The 22,033-nt window shown below is 42.6% G+C and overlaps 1 protein-coding gene across 1 annotated transcript in view; it reads right to left on the reverse strand.

Annotated features, from left to right (window-relative positions):
* Positions 1 to 2,268: 2,268 nt before the first annotated feature.
* sned1 (sushi, nidogen and EGF-like domains 1) overlaps positions 2,269 to 22,033 on the reverse strand; it is an 87,361-nt gene continuing 67,596 nt past the window's right edge. The window contains exons 23-29 of the mRNA XM_055646033.1: positions 19,350 to 19,432; positions 18,213 to 18,329; positions 17,402 to 17,518; positions 14,801 to 14,888; positions 11,799 to 11,875; positions 10,422 to 10,457; positions 2,269 to 2,886 (exon numbers count right to left, since the gene is read on the reverse strand). Of these exons, the coding sequence (XP_055502008.1) occupies positions 10,432 to 10,457; positions 11,799 to 11,875; positions 14,801 to 14,888; positions 17,402 to 17,518; positions 18,213 to 18,329; positions 19,350 to 19,432 (508 nt within the window). The 3' untranslated portion in view covers positions 2,269 to 2,886; positions 10,422 to 10,431. The remainder of the gene's footprint in view (positions 2,887 to 10,421; positions 10,458 to 11,798; positions 11,876 to 14,800; positions 14,889 to 17,401; positions 17,519 to 18,212; positions 18,330 to 19,349; positions 19,433 to 22,033) is intronic.

Below are 22,033 nucleotides of genomic sequence, written 5' to 3' on the forward strand. Positions count from 1 at the left end.
TTGAAGAAGGCTCTGGACCTGAATTATCACCTATTCCATTGATACGGAGATGCTGTCTGACCCGCTAAGTTACTCCAGCTTTTTGTGTTTAAACCAGCATCGGCAGTACCTTCCTACACAGGAGCATGAGTTCATCAGTTGGTCTCGCAAGCCTGCCCCACCATTCAATATGATCATGGCTGATCCACCCTAGGCCTCAGCTCCTCTTATGTTCCAATTTTCCATCACCCTGAATTCACTGATTTTTTTTTTGTTTCATGGAAGGATTCCTGCAGCAATTCTAAAAACAAAATTGGTTTTTGGTGGAGTGTTATATAGATTTGTTTCATGTCAGTCTCGCACTAATCACTAACACCGTATTAATCAAGAATCTATCTCTGCCTTAAAAATATTATTGATTTGGTCTCCACAGCCTTCTGTGGCAAATAATTCCACAGATTCACCACCCTCTGATGAAATAAATCCCTCCTCATCTCCTTCCTAAAGGAATGTAATTTAATTCCGAGACTATGACCTCTGCTCCTAGACCAGGGGTCGGCAACCTTGTTCTGCATAGAGGCCGGGACGCATGTCTGTGAGCGGATGGCGGGCCACATCTATCACGTGTACACATGAATCCCACCCCCATCCTGCCTCGGATGGCAAGCATCAAATCACGTGTTCACATGTAGCCAAAAATGCTGGAGAAACTCAGCGGGTGAGGCAGCCTTATGCAATCCTTGCATGTCCCACCCGCTGAGTTTCTCCAGCATTTTTGTCTACCTTCAATTTTTCCAGCATCTGCAGTTCTTTCTTAAACGTGTTTGCAGAAGGTGCGCGGCTGTGCCGGTGGCTTTGCGCAGGATGCAGTACAGCCAGAGCTCGGCCGCGCTTGGGGTGCTCAGCCGCTGCTGCTCGGGGAGCCCAGTGGGCCGGATGATTACGGGGAAAATAAATCCGCCTGCGGGCCGGATGATTTCCGGTTATGGGCCGCATTCGGCCCGGGGGACGTAGGTTGCCGACCCCTACCCTGTCTCCCTCCAGTGGAAACATCCTCTCCACATCCACTCTATCCAAGGCTTTTACCATTCAGTGAGTTTCGATAAAATCTCCCCTCATCCATCAAAATTTCAGCGAGTACAGGCCCAGTGCCGTGACACGCTCACCATATGCTAACCCACTCATTCCTGGGATCATTCTTGTGAAAGCTCGTCCAATTTCCCTGCATTTGGTCCATATCCCTCTAAACATATCCTATCCACATAGTTGTCCAAGTGCCTGTTATAATCATAACATTCATGTCATTAAACTCGGAGATCCACCTTGAATTCCTCATTATCCTTAATGGAGGAATCAAAAGCAAAAAGACAATCTTCTAATACTGTACATAATCATTAATTTATCTCCAAGACCTAATAAGATGTAACAGCTCCAGAATCTTATGATTAATGAGAGAAAGCTCAAAGATATAAGAAAAGTCCCAAGCTGTAATGTCACCTGTCCATGTTCTCTAGAGATGCTGACTGATCTACTGAATTATTCCGGTGTCCGATTTTGTAAACCAGCATCTATAGTTCCTTATTTCTTCCAGAATATAAATCCTATAGCTATTTTTTAATTATAATAGTGTGTCATATCAAACACAGATCTTATTGCTGGCAAATTGACATTAAAACATTTTTTTTTCATACAACAGGTCTAAGAAGGCTTTAATGTATGGCTGCACAGATGAAAAAAAATCCCTTTCAACTATTCAGTTTTAACTCGCATGAAATGGGATGAGACTATTCCTTTGGAAGAGGTTCATGGCACTGAAAGTATTTGGCTATGAATGGGAAAGATTAAAAGATTGAGGAGAAAGTCAAGAAAAACTTGGTCAAGCAGAGAACAGTTGAGAGAAAGGAATGTATTAACTTTGGGAGAGTTTTAAAGTGTAGCAAGATACAATAAGGGATTATGTGAAGGGAGAGGCGTACAGTGAATCAGCTTTACATGGTCCTGGCAAAGAGAAATGGTTACAATGTGCCAAATAAGAACTTTCTGTGATGTTAACTTCCAAGGTTTAATTGTAAACTCATCCTCTAAAGGAATGAGAAAAAACTTTGGCACGCTTTACACTGTCAGTTGTGGGACCATGGTACACAGGTAATTCCCACTTAGAATCATCTGGTAAGGGAGAGGGGTCTAAGAGTTAATTTTTACCTCTACCAGGTCTAATATCTTAAATGATGACGGTCAGGGAAATCTCAACACTGATGAGAGTAAATGAATGATAATTGCATGCCAAAGAACAGTTGTAATATTTTAATTACTAACTAGCACAAGTATAACACAAATGGAAAAAAACACATTGGTATAGCAAGAGAGGTAGGGTTTTAAGCACGCTGTCAGGCAGTCTAGGGGCTCTATATTTTACACAATATATTGGAGCCACACTTATTCGATTGAAATCTGCACAATGCTATCATCAGGACAACGCAATTCAAATTCCCGGCAATCTTGTCTCCCAGCTTGAAGAATTTATACACTGCAGACACACGGTTGTGAATACACAGGCACATTCACACTCATGGGCACCCTTGCACTACAAGCATTCATTCACTCAACCATTCACCTCTCTCTCTGCTTGAACACAAAGACATGTAAAAGTGTGTGCATCTGCTCTCCCCTCCCTTCCTTCCACACACGCATTCTTCTTCAGTAAGTTATGTGTTGATCAGATTTCAACTGTCCTAGTTTTTTGGACTTTGACATCCTCAAATTGAACAAAGCAACACTAAGACGTCTTGGCTGACTCTTCAATGGGTGGCCCCGTCTTTACAATGCGTTAACTTGTGGTGGATTAACTAGCACCATCCTTCTGATGTCTTCGGACGTGATCTCCTTCCACACATCAGCTACAAGGCCCTAAAACAATGAAATAATATTTCACAGTGAATGAGGGAAGTGGCTAACACTTCAAGAATCTCCCTATCACTATATTATTGTTTAAAGGAAAATAATGGCATTAGACCAAAAGCCCACAGGTCTAACATACCAAGGCAGAAACGTGTAGGAAAGGATGAACAGGGTTAGTAGTAATGAGCCCAAAATATGATATAGACGTTTCTCTTCCACAAAGCTGAAAGAGAAAGGAAGGTCTGTTGGGGATACCTGGGAAATAATACGTTTGAGCAAAAGAAAGTGTGATCAAATTTGGATTTAAATTACATTGCAATACATGAAGAAAAATGATGAGAAGAGAAAGTTATGCCAGACAAGAATGAAAACAGATTTCAGTTTATATGTGTTGCACTGTGAGTTACCCATAGATTGTTGGGTGGAAGTGTTTGGGAGAGTTATCTGAGACACTCCCAATTGCACCTGGGCAGCAAATAGTACTTCTTGTAGATATATTGTAAATATGTCTATGGAAGGACACGGAAGATAACAAGATCAAGATGGAGTACCCTGCTACTCTGGGGCTAGTTGATATCAGGAAAGAGGAGATATTAGATTTCTGAAAAGTATTAAGTATTAAAGTTCTCAGAATCTGATAGGATCCATTCCTGGTTATTGCGGGAGGCAAGAGGGTATTGACAGAAAAAATGGTAAACTGTTTAGCCACAGTTCGGGTCACAGAACACGAAAGAATAACCAATGTTGTTCCTCTGTTATAAAGGGCTATAGTCTCAAACCAGGAAATTATAGGTCGGTGAGCCTTATATCAATGGTAGGGAAATTATTGGAGAGGATTGTTAGTATAGGATCTATTCACATCTGAAAAAGCATAGTCAACACAGCTTTGTGCAGGGGAGGTCAAATCTTAAACACTTAATTGAGTTTTTTGAGGAGCTTGTCTGTGAAAGTAATAGGAAGAAATAATATTGCCGTGCAGGTACAGCAGGCAGTGAAGAAAGGTAATGGAATGTTGGCCTTCATAACAAGAGGATTTCAGTAAAGAGGTTCTTCTGCAGTTGTATAGGGCTCTGGTAAGATTTTGAGTATTGTGTACAGTTTTGGTCTCCTAAATTGAGGAAGGACATCCTTGTGATTGAGGCAGTGCAGTGTAGGTTTACGAGATTGATCCCTGGAATGGCAGGACTGTCATATGAGAAAAGATTGAAAAGAATAGGCTTGTATTCACTGGAGTTTAGAAGGATGAGGGGGAAATCTTATAGAAACATATAAAATTATAAAAGGACTGGACAAGCTAGATGCAGGAAAAATGTTCCCAATGTTGAGCGAGTCCAGAACCAGGGGCCACACTTAGAATAAAGGGAAGGCCATTTAAGACTGAGGTGAGAAAAAGTTTTTTCACCCAGAGAGTTGTGAATTTGTGGAATTTGGGACAATCAGCCATGATCACAATGAATGGCAGTGCTGGCTTGAAGAGCCGAATGGCCTCCTTCTGCACCTATTTTCTATGTTTCTATGAAGAACGGATGGGATCTATCAGGTCAGAGTTTGCACTGCCAGAAGTTGCTATGTGATATGAAACATTCTTAAGGACCCGTCCCATTTACGCAACCTTTACAGGCGACTGCCGGCACCTGTCATATTTCGCCGAAAGTTTCAACGTTGGAAATTCAACGGCGACCAGAAAAACGCTACTACTCTTTGGAGACCTGTCACGACCATAGGAGACCTGTCACGATCATACAGCCTGTATGGTCGTGAGCGGTCTCCTATGGTCGTGAGAGGTCACCAGCGACATGTCGCCAAGGGTCGCCTTTATGGTCGCAGCTGAATTTTCAACATTTTGAAAATATCGGCGACCTATCATGGGTGCCGGCAGTTTCCTGTAAAGGTCGCGCAAGTGGGACAGGCCCGTTAAGCTGTAGAACTAAGTATTCCGCAGATATTGATGGAAAATTGCTGAAATGGAGACAGAAAATGTGGGAGAGGGAAAAAAGAGCCAGAGAACTCCTGGATGCTTATAAACAATTGACTGTCAAAGTAACAGTGAGCACGTTGATTAACATTAGTCTGTGGCAAAGAGCAACCATTGAAATACCAATAAACATTTTCACATCGATCAGTAATCAGTCCCAAGAAAACCTTAGTGAAAGTAATCACTACCTCAGGATAATTAACAGTTGAACAGTGGGAAAGTAATCTATTCCTCTCTGCTTGTACTAAATGTGTGGGAGGGGATTGGCAACCTTCCATCATTTTTTTCCATTGAGTGCCAACTGTGCGGAGTTTAGTACAACTAACACACACACTTAGCATTAACAAGAGATAAATGTTTGTATCCCATTATTTCCACAATTACGGTGAATATCAAGATTACAGTCAAAGCCTTATGATAAACTAATGATTACTCCCAACAGTCCTCGTTGGGCCAGATGGTGAACACCAGACCGTGACCACATTGGAGGCTGCATTGCAGACGTTATCCATCAAGGATTTACAGACACCCTTTCTTATATTTACACGTCTCTGGAATGCTAGAGGCTGTGGTGAGACCTGATAGAAGTGTATGAAATTATGAGAGGCATAGATCGGGTTGACAGTCAGAACCTTTTTCCCAGGTTGGTATAATCCAATACTAGAGGTCACAGTTTTAACTCGAGAGGGCAACAATTGAAGGCGATGTGCGGAGCAACTTTTTTTACACAGAGGGTGGTGAGTGCCTGGAATTCACTACTGGGGTCGGTTGAGACAAATATGAAAGTGGCATTTAAGAGACTTTTGAATAGGCATATGGATAAGTAGGAAATGGAGGGTTCTGGATTATGTGCAGGTAGATAAGAGATGTCTTTTACATCATGTTCGGCAAAGGTATTGTGGGCCAAAGACCCTGTTTTGACTCTGTAATGTTCTATGTTCTAGTCTAAGCCAATGTAAAAGAGGCCACATCGGGAGCACCAAATGCAGTAAAAGGTAGAGGTTGTGCACGTAAGCCTCTCATCTGGATGGACTGCCCGGGTCCCTGAATGAATGTGAGAGAGGAGGTATACGGACAGGGATGACATTTCCAGTAGGTGTAAAGAAAAGTACTTGGCGAGGGGCTGTTCGGGTGGGAAGGGATGAGTAAATTTACATTCCCTATCACAAGAAAATGTTATTTTACAATGCACAGGATATCACAAACACACATTATAACTGGTGTAATCCTCACTCACTGACAATATATGTAAGCATAGACGCAATGGTAACCTGACTCCCAGACTTAAAAGAATAGAGCAGGATCAGATGGCCAAAGCATCTTGCAAGCGTTCCCAGGCAGTAGCACAGTTAGAAGTGAAGAGGAACAATTAATTTTACATATATTACATTGCACGGTATTATATTTATCTAGATCAGGTCAGCATGGATTTACGAAGGGGAAATCATGCTTGACAAATCTTCTGGAATTTTTTGAGGATGTAACAAGTAAATTAGACAAGGGCGAGCCAGTTAATGTAGTGTGCCCAGACTTTCAGAAAGCATTTGATATGGTCCCACACAGGAGGTTAGAAGGGAAAATTCACGCACATGGTATTGGGGGTAGGGTATTGACATGGATAGAAAATTGGTTGCAGACAGGAAACAAAGAGTAGGGATTAACCGATCCCTTTCAAAATAGCAGGCAGTGACTAGTGGGGTGCCGCAAGGCTCTGTGCTGGGACCGCTGCTATTTAGAATATACATTAATGATTTACAGTAGATGAAGGAATTAAAAGAAACCTGGCCTGGATCAATCTGTTCTGGCCAATTTTAGACCCATCTCGAAATTGCCTTTTATTTCTAAATTACTGGAGAGACTTGTTTATGCTCAGCTGAAACTATTCCTGGAGGAGCATGATATTCGGGAGATCTTCCAGTCTGGATTTAAAACCATGCACAGCACGTAGTCAGCATTGCTAAGGGTTTTTAACGACATCCTCCTGGCTAATAATTCTGGGGATTGTGTGGTTCTTGTCCTGCTGGACTTGTCTGCCGCCTTTGATACGGTGGACCATAATATCTTGTTATCTCGGCTACAGCTATTAGTGGGCATCTGCGGCAGTGCCCTGGGATGGTTCAGGTCCTATCTGGCGGGCAGAACCATATGTGTTAGCCTTGCTGGGTTTGATTCCTCTTCCGCTCCCCTGTCATATGGGGTTCCACAGGGTTCGATTCTGGGGCCCCTGCTTTTCTCGCTGTACATACTTCCTCTGGGTTCCATCCTTAGAAAGCATGGCATCTCTTTCCACTGTTATGCAGATGATACCCAGCTTTATTTGCCGCTGAGGGGGGAAGACGCCTTTTCTGTAAAATCGCTTCTGTCTTGTCTTGATGACATTAAGTCCTGGTTGGCCCTAAACTTTCTTGGATTTAATGAAAAGAAGACAGAGGTGATTTTATTTGATCCCAATGGCTGCCGTGAACCTCCATTTGTTGATTTAGGTCCATTGTCAAGGTACGTGAAGCCAACAGTTGTGAACCTGGGTTTTAGGATGGACAGTGACTTTAAATTAGATTGCCAAATATGCGCGGTGGTTAAGTCCAGCTTCTTTCACCTAAGGAAGCTGGCGAAGGTGAAGCCCATTCTCGAGCGGCAGCATTTTGAGACAGTAATCCATGCCTTTATTACATCTAGGCTGGATTACTGTAACGCGCTCTATTTTGGTGTTGCTCGTTCTTCACTGGCTCGTCTCCAGTTGGTTCAGAATGCTGCTGCTCGCCTTTTAACAGGGACTCGAAAGAGGGAGCACATAACGCCAATTCTGGCCTCCCTACACTGGCTCCCGGTGCACTTTCGAGTTCATTTTAAGATACTGTTATTTGTTTTTAAATCTCTGAATGGGCTCGCCCCGCCTTACCTCTCTGAGCTGCTCCACCCATACGCTCCTGCCCGGTCCCTCAGGTCAGCTGGTCAGCTGCTCCTGGAGGTACCGAGGTCTAGTCGGAGGCTCAGAGGGGATAGAGCCTTCTCTGTTGCTGCTCCGGCACTCTGGAACACCCTGCCGTTGCACATCAGACAGGCCCCCTCTCTGTCCATCTTCAAATCCAGTGTTAAAACACATTTGTACTCCCTGGCTTTTGACCATGCCTGAGGCTTTGCTTCCGTTTGTGGTGTTTTTGATGTTTCTTTATTTTACATGTCTTTTCCTACTATTTCTTTTGATTGTTATTTTTGGTGTGTATTAACTTTTTTGTCAATAATTAGTGATGTACAGCACTTTGTTGCAGCTATGTTTGTTTTTAAAGTGCTCTATAAATAAAATTATTATTATTTTTATTATAAAAGTAACATTAGAAAATTTGCAGATGACACAAAGCTGGGTGGCAGTGTGAACTGTGAAGAGGATTCTATGAGGCTGCAGGGTGACTTGGACAGGTTGAGTGACTGGGAAGATGTGTGGCAGATGCAGTATAATGTGGATAAATGTGAGGTTATCTACTTTGGTGGAAAGAACAGGAAAGAAGATTATTGTCTGAATTATGTCAGGTTAGGAAAAGGGGAAGTATAACGTGATCTGGGTGTCCTTGTACCTCAGTCACTGAAAGTAAAGGGCCTGTCCCACTTGCATGCGATTGCATGCGTTTGTCGCAACCAAACGGAAGCGGAGTTCACGCGAAGTTCGCGCTAAGTACGCGCTATGTTCGCACACGACGTCATTTGCGTCACGCTTACCAATCAGCTGGGCATGGCGTCGGGCAGTGATGTCATCACGCAACGCCACACCGGGCGGTGATGTAATTGCACAACGTGCTAGGCGTTTGCCGTCAAGATGCAGCATACGCCGTCAAGACTCTGTGTACGACCACAATGCACCTGTGTGCCGATAGGCCGTTGGCGCACGAAGATTTCAGACACTGTCAGATTTTCGGAGCCCCACGCGATGTCGGGACCAGCCTCGCACAACTCCGCGCTTCTAAGTGGGACCGGCCCCACGGAGCCCGTACGCCTTATGCGACCACGTTAGGTCGCGCCAAACACATGCAATCGCATGCAAGTGGGACAGGCCCTTTAGCATGCAGGTAGAGTAGGCAGTGAAGAAAGCTAATGGCATGTTGGCCGTCATTGCAAGAGGATTTGAGTTTAGGAGCAAGAGGCCCTATTGCAGTTGTACAGGACCCTGATGAGACCACATCTGGAATATTGTGTGCAGTTTAGGTCTCCTAATTAGTGGAAGGCCATTCTTGCTATTAAGGGAGTGCAGCGTAGGATCACCAGGTTAATTCCCAGGGTGGCGGGAGTGACATATGATGAAAGAATGGATCGAATGGGCTTGCGTATATTCACTGGAATTTAGAAGAATGAGAGGGGATCTTATAGAAACATTCAAAATTATTAAAGGGCCTGTCCCACTTTACAGCGGACTGCCGGCGACTGTCAAGTTTGCAGCACGCGCCTGAACAACCGGGAACTGGAACGGCGACAGTCAAAGTGGAACACACACTCACACACACACATACAAACACATCGCAAAGGCGGGGACAGGGAAAGCGGGCGAGCGCTGTCTGAAATTCACACGGTGCAAAGCCAATGTGATACAGCCACACACAGCTGTGAAGTTTAGCGGGCATTTAACATTACCGGTTGGTTATCCTTGGTTCTGAAAACATGTGCTTGCTTTTTTTCCCCGCAATGAGCCAATAAAAATGCCAGGTCAGCAAAGACAATTAGCTAAAACTACCTACGACTACCTCGACCACCCATAACTACATGGCGACCCCACTACAACTGCAGGTATGACTACAGGATTATCGATTCTCTCCATGGCGACCAATTTTTGGTTGCAGAAAATTTTTCAACATCTTGAAAAATTTGCGGCGACCATACTGAGGCTGCGACTAGTTCCCAGAATGCGGGAACTCCTCGCGACCATGAAGGAGACTCACCAGAGACCACCTGCGAACATGTGGCAGCCATGTGGCGATCATGAGGCGAGCGCAGTCTCCTGCACGTGCCTAAAAAGTCGCATAAGTGGGACAGGCCCTTAAGGGATTGGCCACGCTAGATGCAGGAAACATGCTCCTGATGTTGGGGGAGTCCAGAACCAGGGACCACTGTTTAAGAATAAGGGGTAGGCCATTTAGAACTGAGATGAAGGAGCAGCAAGAGCAATAGGGGGACTCAGTGGAGGGCCAACAAGAACAATGGTGACCCAGCGTGGGGGGGGGCGGCACCAAGAACAAAGGGGGGTGAGCGTGGGGGGGCTGCCGAGAAGGAAGGTGGTACAGACAATGAATTTTGGGGTGGGGGGGGGGGAGGGAGTAGGGAAAGGGGACCTGCAGCCATATATGGTGGCAAGTGGGGATCAATTATGTTTCCAGTCACAAGAAAATGCATGCCATTTTACAATGCACAGGATATCACAAAAATGCATTATAACTGACGTAACACCCAATAATAACTGGCAATATATATTAGTGCACCACATCTAAAGGGATACATCCATTCATCACACACATTCTGGTCCACAAATACAAACACATACAAATCAATGAAGAATCAGTAAATGAAATCCATAAGGCATACTCACCAGTAATTAGTTAACGTCTGAATAACCTTCTGTTTCCTGAAGGAGGAGGAAGACATTATTTTAGTAATAATTGGACAGATATCGAATCCCTGCTACCCTGGTACAACTTCACAAACTTCACCAGTAGTAAAAGTCCCTCAAAGCAAAATCTTTTTGAGTCTGCGTCTTTTCGACCTATTTGTAATTCAGCCCTGTATCAGAGCTAGTGTGCCTTATGCTTTATTAATTATTTCACTATCAAATTTGATATCAATTCCCTTCCTCCGGAGAACCATCTTTACTTTGTTTGTAAAAGTATTTAGTTTTAGGCCCGATTTGTCACGTGAGTAGTCTGTGATTTTTATCTTTATGTTATTAGGGTCTGTCATAAGAATCCAGGGAGAAACGGATTAGGGCCTATTGCCATCTAATCAACACAGTCCATATTTTCTGCATTGTTTGCAAGTCTAACGTCAGAAGATTTCGCAGAAGATTTTGTTTAGCTGATCAAGGTGCGATACGATTCCCTGTTCATTCCTCTACCTGGAAATCTGATCAAGCCAATGAGCTCATGTTCCTTAACAATTTAAAATAAGTAGAACACAGGAATGAGAATAGGCCATTTGACTCTCAGGCTGGCCCCACCATTCAATCATGGCTGATATAAGCTGGCCTTCATTCCACTTAGGTCTGGATAAAGTGGATGTGGAGAGGATGTTTCCACTAGTGGTAGAGTCTAGGGCCAGAGGCCATAGCCTCGGAAAAAAAGTACGTACCTTTAGGAAGGAGATGAGGAGCAATTTATTTAGTCAGAGGTTGGTGAATCTGTGGAATTAATTGCCACCGAAGGCTGTGGAAGCCGTCAATGGATATTTTTTAAGGCAGAGATTAATAGATTCTTGATAAGTATTGGGTGTCAGGGGTTATGGGGAGAAGGCAGAAGAATGGGTTTGAATGACAGATCAGCCATAATTGAATGACGGAGTAGTCTAGATGTGCTGAATGGCCTAATCCTGCTTCTATCACTTATGGACATGAACTTAGAGGCATAGGTCATACATTATGGAAACAACTCTTTCAGCCCCATTCATCCAAGCCAACTGGGCTAGTCCCATTTACTTCCATGCCAGTTCCCTACCATCTTCAATTCCTTGTTCAAATATTTATCTACATCAAATATATCCAACCCCGTAGTGTAGAGAATTCCACACATTTACCACTTTCTGTGAAATTTCTACACAGCTGTTTTAAATGACCAGCCCCATATCTTGTAACTAACACATACAATATGTATAATTTTTACATTCATACTTTATTTAATACTAAATATCTTGCACTGAACTGAATGTCTGGCCTTGTGTGTGGTGATATGTTGTGTGTGTGTGTGTGAATACTCACTGGGTGTTCTGTGTATTACAGGCTCACAAACTTCTTTGTAGCAGGTATCCTGGTGAACTTTATAAATTCTTCTATACCTTATACACAGAAGAGAAAGGTGAGAACTTCCCAAGCTCCCGTGGGATTACAAACTCAAACCAAAACTTAACTGTAATCCAAAAGAACATCAGAAATAAAACCAGAAACAAGCGGCATGATCGTGGAGATTCATGAGGCAGGGTCTCGACCCGAATCGCTGACCTTCCCTTTACCTCCAACAGAACGTCCATTGTCATCGTGAGGCTAAGCGCACTCCTTCATTGTCAAGAGTGAGGCTAAACGCAAATTGGAGGAACAGATCTCATATTTCACTTATGCAACATACAGCCCAGTGGTATGATATTGATTTATCTCACTTCAGGTAACCCCAGCATTCCCTCTTTCTCCATCGCTCCCTCACCCGTCACACTAACTTTGTGTTTTCACCCAACAAACAGCTAACAATGGCCCGTTTCTTTTATCATCATTTCTTTTGTTTTTGCATATCTTCTATGACTGTATGCACATAAATAGATTTATTTATTGCTCATATTCTATGTCGCTCTTCTAGGGAGATGCTAACTGCATTTCGTTGTCTCTGTACTGTACACTGCACAATGACAATTAAAGTTGAATCTGAATCTGAATCTATTAATTGTTCTTTATCATTCGTCATCATCATCTATATCTCATGTTTCCCTCATCCCTAACCAATCTGAAGAAGGGTCTCGACCCGAAACATCACCCATTCCTTCTCTCCAGAGATGCTGCCCGTCCCGCCGAGTTACTCCAGCTTTTTGTGTTTATCTTCAGTAGTTTGTTTTTTGCAACAGATTCCAGCATCTGCAGCCTCTTGTGACTCTCCTTAGTCTGCTTCTTTACTGAATAACATTGAGAAGATATTTCAGATCAACTGATCCCATATTACCCGATTCTCTCAGTGATAAAATATCATTCAGTCACAGCTTTGAAAATACTGAAGGGGGATTCCTTACTCTTTGAAGACTTGCAACCACTCTGAAAATAAATTTGTTCTCATATAACGTCTAAGTGGCTAGTTCCTCATCCTGGTTCCAGACCTTCCCACAAATGTATCTCTCACAGTATATTCTGTGTCGTAGTGCAATGATCCCTACAGTTCGAAACTCCAGTCACTTCAGGCCCTTTGTCCTCAATCTCTCTGCAAACAACCACCTCACTTGTTTCCAGGAATCAGTCCAGTGAATCTACCCTCCGCTGACCCCTGTCTTTAGGTGCAGTGACAAAAACAACATAAAGTATTCCAATGGAGACACGAAAAACTGCAGATTGAGCAAATATAAAATACTGGACAAATTCAGCGAGTCAGGCAGCATCTGTTGAGAGAATGAATAGGCGATGTTTCGGGTCGGGAACAACTGATTGGAGTAAGGGGGGGAGGGGGGGGAGCTGGAAAGGAGAAGTATGTATGGAATAAAGCCTGGCAAGTGATACTCAGCGGGTGCAGCAGCATCTATGGAGCGAAGGAAAGAGGCGAAGTTTCGGGCCAAAACCCTTCTTCAGCATCAGACAATTGATAGTTGGATACAAGTGAGAGGGGGAGGGGTTGATTAACAGATGGATGATGCTCGAGGTGAGATTGAGACAAAGGGGAGTCGGATAAGGAGCATGGAGTAGGAGTGAAATGTAATGCCAGAGCGAGAGATATAGATTGGAAAGGACAGGGAGGGGGAAGGAGAGGAAATAAAAGGGAAATGGGGACTTGGAGATGGGAGTGTGCGAAGGAGCAAAAAGGACCAGGGTGAAAGGGGGATGGTGGAAGATAGAGTGGGGAGGAGGGAACAAAAGCTAAATATTTTCTCAGCCACACTTCCCAATTTTTTAAACTCCTACCCCTTGCCAATGAAACTGTTTCCTAAATAATTCAGGTCCCTTTTGATTGACTTTGTCTTCCAAGCAGAATGCCTATTGACACATTTTCTAACATATTTCCCATCTGTCATCTTCTTGCCCAATCACTCAAACTGAATGTAGTTCTTTGTGGATTATTTCTGATCTATCAGATCACTTTTCCACCTGGGTTTGTATCAGCAGCAAACTGAGATACACCACAATGTTTTTCTTCATAGGATCATGCAGTACAGAAACAGGCCCTTCAGCCCACCATATCCATGTCAGCTATCAAGTACTTATAAATGTTGATTACAGTGTCCAACACTTGGGCCATGGCTCTCCATGCCTTTGCAATCCAAATATTTATCCAGATCCTTCTTAAATAGTGTGAGCATATCAGGCAATGCGTTCCAGATTGCAACCATCCTCTAGATGAAAACAAAAATGCTGAGATCCTCTCTAATCCTCTCACTCCTCAACTTAAACCATGCCCTCTGGTTTTACACATCTTCATTATGAGGAAGAGGTGCATCACTATCCACTCTGTCTAAGTTCTTCATAATTTTGTACAGTTCCATCAGATCTCCACCTCAGCCTTCTCTGCTCCAGGGAAAAGAAACATAACCGATCCAGTCTCTCTGAAACTGAAACAATCCATCCCAATTATGTGTAAGAAGGAACTGCAGATGCTGGTTTAAACCAAAGATAGGCACAAAAAGCTGGAGTAACTGCAGGACGCAGCTTCTCTGGAGAGAAGGATTGGGTGACGTTTTGGGTCGAGACTCTTCTTCAGACTAAAAAAAATTCTATTAAATTTCACTTGTGCCACTCCAGTCTTCTGCAACATGGTTCCTTCCTCTGGTTTCCCTTTCATCTAGTTTGTTTTGATTAGAAAAATTCAATATCATCTACCTCGTCCATGTCTAAATTGTGGAAAAAACAGGTGTTCTAATATGTATACTTCTACATTTTTCCTTCTCCATGGCCATACAGAATGATTTACTGATGCATTTCTTAAATTAACCTCAATATTATTCAAACATGCACTGTAACTTTCAAGTTTTATTTCATTAACACATGAATTCCCAAAACAATAACTTGCCTGAACTTACTTAAACTGGAAGACACTGTCCTCCCACACTGGAATAGATTTAGTTTCGGAGTATAGGCGTGTGCAGGGGTGTGGTAGTTTCTTGCAAACTGAAATAAAGATAAAATAAGTTTTTAAAAACAAATTCCAGACTGAAACGCATTCGACTCAATTTACATTCAGCCTAGACTGAAAGGTCCTGGTTACACATTATCCTTACCGCATTATTGTACAAAAACTAGAGTTGTTAGCTGCCCAAGTGAAATATGAACAACACCTGATATTTTGCTTGGACAGATTACAACCCAGCGGTATGAACATTGATTTTTCTAACTTTAAGTAATCTGTCTCCGTCCCTCCCCCGCCCATCATTGTACCAGCTTCAAAGTCGTCTTGATGAGTCTCATTGTCTGTAACTCGTTTTCACCTAGATCACAGCTAACAATGGCCTATCTCCTTCATCATTGTTAATTTTTTCTTTGATTCATTTGTTTTATAACTCTCTATATCACCGTCTATATCTCTTATTTCCCTTTCCCTTGACTCCTAGTCTGAAGAAGGGTCTTGACCTGAAATGTCACCTATTCCTTTTCTCTAGAGATGCTGTCTGACCTGCTGAGTTACTCCAGCTTTTTGTGCCTATATCCAATATTTATTTATGGTATTGGTTTATTATTGTCATGTGTACCATGATAAACTTTGTTTTGCATGATATCCAGGTAAATCATACCATACATGTATACATCATATAGTGCAAGAGATAAAGAAGCAGAATGCTGAATATAGGGTTACAGCTACAGAGAAAGTACATGCGCAAAAAGAGCAAGGCCACAATGAGGTAGATTGGGAAATTGGTAACTCGTCCTTGACATATGGGAGGTCTGTTCCAGAGTAAGAGAACAGAGGGAAAGTAGCTGTTCTTGAATCTGCTGGTACGTGCTTTCAAAACTACTTTTAAATACAGATTATATAAGATACATTTACTACAGAAAATAATATCTACTACAGTACGTGCTTTCAAACTTTTGTATCTTCTGCTTGATGGTAGATGGGAGAAGAGGAAATGACTTAGATGTCGGTGGTCCATGATTATATTTTTAGCTTTTTCAAGTCAGCGTGAAGTGTAGACAGGGTCAAAGGTGGGAGATATTGGTTTACGTGCTGGATGGGCACTGTTCACCATTTTTTGCACTTTCTTGCAGTCTTGGCAGAGCAGTTACTATATTGAGCTATAGTGCTGGATCCAGATGCACAAGCAGATCTCAAGAAAAATCCTAGAGTTTCGGGCCGAAACCCCTCTCTTCAGACTGGACTCATCTGTTCTTCCCACCCTGCTTCCTGTAAGGAGATGCCATCCACACCAGCCGTATTGCAGATTCACTATTCAGGGAACGGGGGTTCCCCTCCTCCACCATAAATGAGGCTCGCACCAGGGTCTCTTCCATACCCCGCAACACTGCTCTCTCTCCCCATCCCCGCACTCGCAACAAGGGCCGAGTCCCCCTAGTCCTCACCTTTCACCCCACCAGCCATCACATACAAAAAATAATCCTCCGTCAGTTCGCCACCCCAACGGACCCCACTACTGGCCACACAATAAAATTCTTGCTTCCTCTGCTTCAGCACAACAAAACATAGTAGACATGACTACAAAACAGATCAGTGTGGCCATATACCATTATATAATATATATTCACACATGAATAAATAAACTGATAAAGTGCAAATAACAGATAATGGGCTATTAATGTTCAGAGTTTTGTACGAGCCAAGTTTAATAGCCTGACGGCTGTGGGGAAGTAGCTATTCCTGAACCTGGTCTTTGCAGTTTTCAGGCTCCTGTACCTTCTACCTGAAGGTAGCAGGGAGATGAGTGTGACGAAAAACAATCAGTGTTTCCTATACATTATAATAAATCGTATTCACACATGATAAATAACGAAAAAGGTTCAAATAAGATCATGGGCTATTAATGTTCAAGTGGCCAGGATAGTGTAGGTCCTTGATGATACTGCCAGCCTTTTTGAGGCAGTGACCGCGATAGATCCCCTCGATGGATGGGAGGTCAGAGCCGATGATGGACTGGGCAGCGTTTACTACTTGTTGTAGTCTTTTCCTCTCCAGGGCGCTCAAGTTGCTGAACCAAGATCAGATGCTTTCTATGGCACATCTGTGGAAATTGGTTAGAGTAATTGGAGACTTGCCAAATTTCCTTGGTATTCTAAAGGTGAAAGCGGTGTTGTGCTTTCTTGGCTACAGCATTAATGTGGTGGAACCAGGAGAAATTGTCAGTTATATTTACGCTTGAAGCTGTTGACCATCTCCACGTTAACACCATTAATACTGATAGGCATGTCACTCTGCCTTGCTTCCTGAAGTCAACGAACAGCTCATTCATTTTGCAGATACTGAGGGAGAGGTTGTTGTCTGAACACCATTCTACCAAGACCTTTCCTTTACTCAGTTTCATTGTTATTTCTTTACTTGCTTATTTTCTCCATTGCATTATCAAACACTTCTCCAGACTGAGTTCAATTTAATTAGTTAGTATCAGTTTGATATTACCTTCAGAGTAAAGTACACAAAAAATCTAATGGATGTTAGACTCATAATCTTTCCTTACACAATTCACAGTATTTTCCCTTGAACCCTGCTTCACAGTCGCACAGATACGAGTTCATCCCCTTCACGCAAGTCCCTCCATTTTTACAGGGGTTTGAGGAACATTCCTGGTGGTCATCTGCAAATAGAGAAGTTGGAGATTGGGATCGAGAAATAAAAGCTGCCAATTCCATCCTTGCACTCTCATTCCACTCTGAGATAACAGCTCCCCTCCTCCCCAATAAAGACCATCCCTCTCCAGGACACCAGCCCCTCCCTCACCCCCCACGCGTAATCCCAGATACCCAGTCCTTCTGTCACCCACATAGACTGTCCCAGCTCAGATACCAGCACCTCTCTTACTCATGTGCTTTTTTTTGGTTTCCCTTCCCACATTTTCCATATGCTCGACACTCATGCCGCTACAAATGCAAACTCATCAAATTCCTTCCAATCCTCCATTATTCTACCTTCATATCGAAACAGTAATTGAAGCTCCCTTTGCCTTTGTGAACATTTTCAGAATTTAAAAATAGTATTCTTGGCGTTGAGGCCTCTATGCTGTGAGTCTAGTGTGGCTCTGGCTGAGGGATTGCTTTAAGCTCACTTAATGTCCTCTAACTTTTGACATGAGAGAGATATGAAGTTATTTGACTCCCCATTGCTCCGTCAACTCGGAGCCAATAATTGAACCTAGAAGTTTCTTGTTTTTTCTCATGGATTATTCTGCACCTACCTTGACCTTTATGGTATGCTTATTAAAATAAACTGCTAATCTCTGCATGCCATTACTCAGGTTAAGAGATACCCACAGGTACACATCAAGTACCTACCGGGCTTGCTGTTGGTCTCAGACTTGGCATTGGCCTCAGACTCTTGCATCTCCAGGGCCAGACTGATTCGATTAGTCGATTCCTCCAAGTTTTCTAGTTGAATTGGAGGCTCTGGAGCTGTTCAGGAAAGTAATAAAAGATGAACAATATTTCCATCTTAAGAGATAAATAAAGCTCCCTAGTACCATGATACCTGTTCTATTTGCTTATTGTGAAGCCACAAGATATTTTCACTGTTGATAAATGATGGATTGAGGGAACAGATGACAGTGAACATCGAGGCACAATATAAAAGATGGAACAAAATGGTACCTCCATAACTAGAGCTGACATTTATGTTCATAGACTCTATACTGGGTTTCCTTCCCTCCCTTGGGCTTTGATATTGGAGTAAAAACAACTCCATTCTTTGATAACTTTGGGATAATGAAACAGACAGGTTCTTCAAGATAAACTGATTACATTTTTACCTTTCCAATAAAGTTAAAAGAGACTGCATGAATTTTAGTGGGCCAATTTGCAGATGATCTATTTGATGGTTCAGTGATTTTGAAAATATCTAAATGGGATAACAATAAAGATACCAAAGATAAAAGATGGTACCCAAAATGAAATCACCTTAGACTAATCTGTTTTGTTTATTTTAGTTTAGAGAAACAGCGGCAAAACAGGCCCTTAGGCCCATCGAGTCCACACCGAACCATCGATCCCCGCACATTAACACTATCTTACATACACCAGGGACAATTTACATTTATTGCAAGCCAATTAACCTACAAACCGGTACATCGTTGGAGTGTGGGAGGAAACTGAAGATCTCGGAGAAAACCCATGCAGGTCACGGGGAGAACGTACAATCTCCCCACAGACAACACCCATAGTCAGGGTCAAACACGAATCTTTGGCACCGCATTGCAGCAACTCTACCGCTGTGCCACCATGCCGCCCATGCACTGTGTTAGTCCCTCTCTTCCTAATATCTTCTATTACATTTTTTTTTAATTGATTCTGCTTCTGCAATGCACCTTACATTGTTTCTACATGCTAAAATAAAAACGTTGTTGTATCTTTAAGAATCAATGCCTGAAATATTAAAATGAACAAGGCACTGCAAATCGCTTGTGTTCTGGTACCTACATGCTCGGTGAGTTATTGGTTTGGGCGGTAGATTGCCAAATGTGGCACTGATTCTGCCTCTTCCATCCACCATCTCGGAGTATCTGAAAATTAAATGCAACATAATTTATATTTGGATCTTTATTGAATACCAATATCTTTGACGTTTTACTGCTGAACAACTGTGATAGCTAAAAGCAGTATTATACAAATATGTTGCCTTGTGCACTCATGTTCGTGTTAACTGCAAGTTGAATATTCCTCCACACTGGCTCATGTTCTCCAGGGCCATGTACAGTCATGGTAAATGCACGCTAAAATCACTCCGCAAGAGACCAACATCCTGGTTTCCCAAAGGCTTTCCATCATCTCTAGGGCACAGGTCAGGAATGTGATGGAATACTCACTGCTTTCCTAGATGAGGGCAGTTTCAACAACATTCAAGCAGCAAGCCATTATTCAGGGCAATGTAACCATCCACTGCCTTAAGCATTCACTCCCTCCCTCCACAACAGCAAACCATGGTTGCACCGCAGCAACCCAGCAATACTACTTCTCAGTACAATAAAGCCCAGAGAATCCAACACACTCAATACCTTGGAGGTTTTCTGGAAGAATTAATGCCTTTTCCATGATACTCAGTGTTATGGCCGCTCAAGTTACAGAAATTCACCCCTGCAGTATTCACAAATCACTGCCCACAAATCTAAAATACAACGTAAACCTTGCTCTCACAATATTTGTGTGTCAATTTTTATTTTATGGTGAATACACAGATGATCAGACTTTGTGTTCAGGAAAATCGTGATGCGGATGGTTTTCTGGGAATGCAAATCCCTTGTCCGCCCCCTAGAGATAATATGGGGATTGCCTATACTCCAACACTCCTAATTGACCCTGTTTATATGTTGCACAGTAATATAATAATGTTTCTAGTGTATTCTGTAAGTGTAAAGGGAGCATGAGAGATGGAATCCAGGTCAGTTTAAAGAGAGCATGGAAAATCAAAAAGAAGCCCCAGTAAGTCTGGAGCAAGTGAGCCTGAACCGCAGAGTCAGATGGGAAGGCTGGAACTAGGAACTTGGTGAGTTGAAAGGAAACACATCAAACATCACCAGGAGAACAGATGGTGAACCATTGAGATGCCCAAACAATCACTTAGTGGTTTATCTGAGCTTTGCCATACCAGTCTCTACCACCTCGAAGATCAATAGGTACAGAGAAATAACACTCACGCCAATTTTCCTACCAAATTACACACCATCCTGACTTGGTAGATATTGCATTTCCTCATTATTAAGTCAAGAAAATAATGACATGTCAATAAAAAACACAAAGTGCATGAGTAACTCAACGGGTCAGGTAGAACAAGGAAAGGTAACATTTCAGATTGGGACCCTTCTTCGAAACACTTTTATATGGACTTGTCAAGGCCAATTTGACTCAGGGACTAAAGGTTGGTCATGCCATTGATTTTAAAATATAATGAATGCATTCAAAATACTTGCCATGTTAAGTCCTCAATCTCATAGAGAACAAAGATTTACAAGGATGTTGCCAGGACTAGAGGGTGTGAGCTATAGGGAGAAATTAAATAGACTGGGTCTCTATTCCATGGTGTAGGAGGATGAGGCAAAATCTTATAGAGGTATACAAAATCATGAGAGGAATAGATTAGGGAGATGCACAGTGTTTTACCCAGAGTAAGGCAATCAAGGACCATTGGACAAAGGTTCAAGGTGAAGGGGAAAAGGTTTAATAGGAATCCAAGGGGTAACTTTTTCACAAAAAAGTTTGGCTGCATGGAACAAGATGCCAGTGGAGGTAGTTGAGGCTGGGACTATCCCATCGTTTACGTTGTGGCATGTACATGGATAGGACAGGTTTGGAGGGTTATGGACCAAGCGCAGGTAAGTGAGACAAGGGTAGATGGGACATTATTGTCCTGTGTGGGCGAGTTGGATCGAAGGGTCTGTTTCCACACTATATCACTCTATGACTCTGACAACTATACCTGTTTAGATAAGGAGTAAAATTCCTTCTTCAGTGTCCATCACACATTCCCAGCCTAATCCCAATATCATTCCTTAGGCCAGTGTCTAGTTTCAAGCCAAATAAAAGGATCTCTACATTACTTGATGAAATACTTCCATGAAAATTCTTAAAGCTTGATTTAAAGCAACTGACCATTGCTCCTTAATCAAATCTTATTAAACATTTAAATCTACCACCAAGGCAATTCTACCTTAAATCTTGATCAATTAAAATTCACAAGGAACCTCTGGAAGTCAGTTATTGTCTAGTTCCTTAATGGTACACATGTTGTGGATGTTTTCAAGGACCATTGCTGACATTGAGGTTTCAGAGATTTTGATGCTTCCTTCTCATCCCAATTCTTTATGTCCATCAACTCTGAGGGGAAACAGCTAACCATTCTGCAATTTTTTCTGATTTAGTCACGGCTTAGTTGGCCTGTTGCTCTAACTTTGGTTGCAACATATTGTCAACAAAAACCCCTGACCATTCCAGGATCTGGGTATTATTGACTGCTGCTGGGCGACTGTGAACATCAACGGGGCTTACAGGCATAACACCTCCTGCTACAAATTATTTTTCCTCCGTCAGAACTGCGGGACGTCTTACGTCTGAGCCTCATCTTTGACCTTGCTCTTTATGACCTTGATGAGTCCTGCACATTGGAGTAC

The sequence above is a fragment of the Leucoraja erinacea genome, chromosome 14, assembly GCF_028641065.1.
Source record: "Leucoraja erinacea ecotype New England chromosome 14, Leri_hhj_1, whole genome shotgun sequence".
NCBI lineage: Eukaryota > Metazoa > Chordata > Chondrichthyes > Rajiformes > Rajidae > Leucoraja > Leucoraja erinaceus.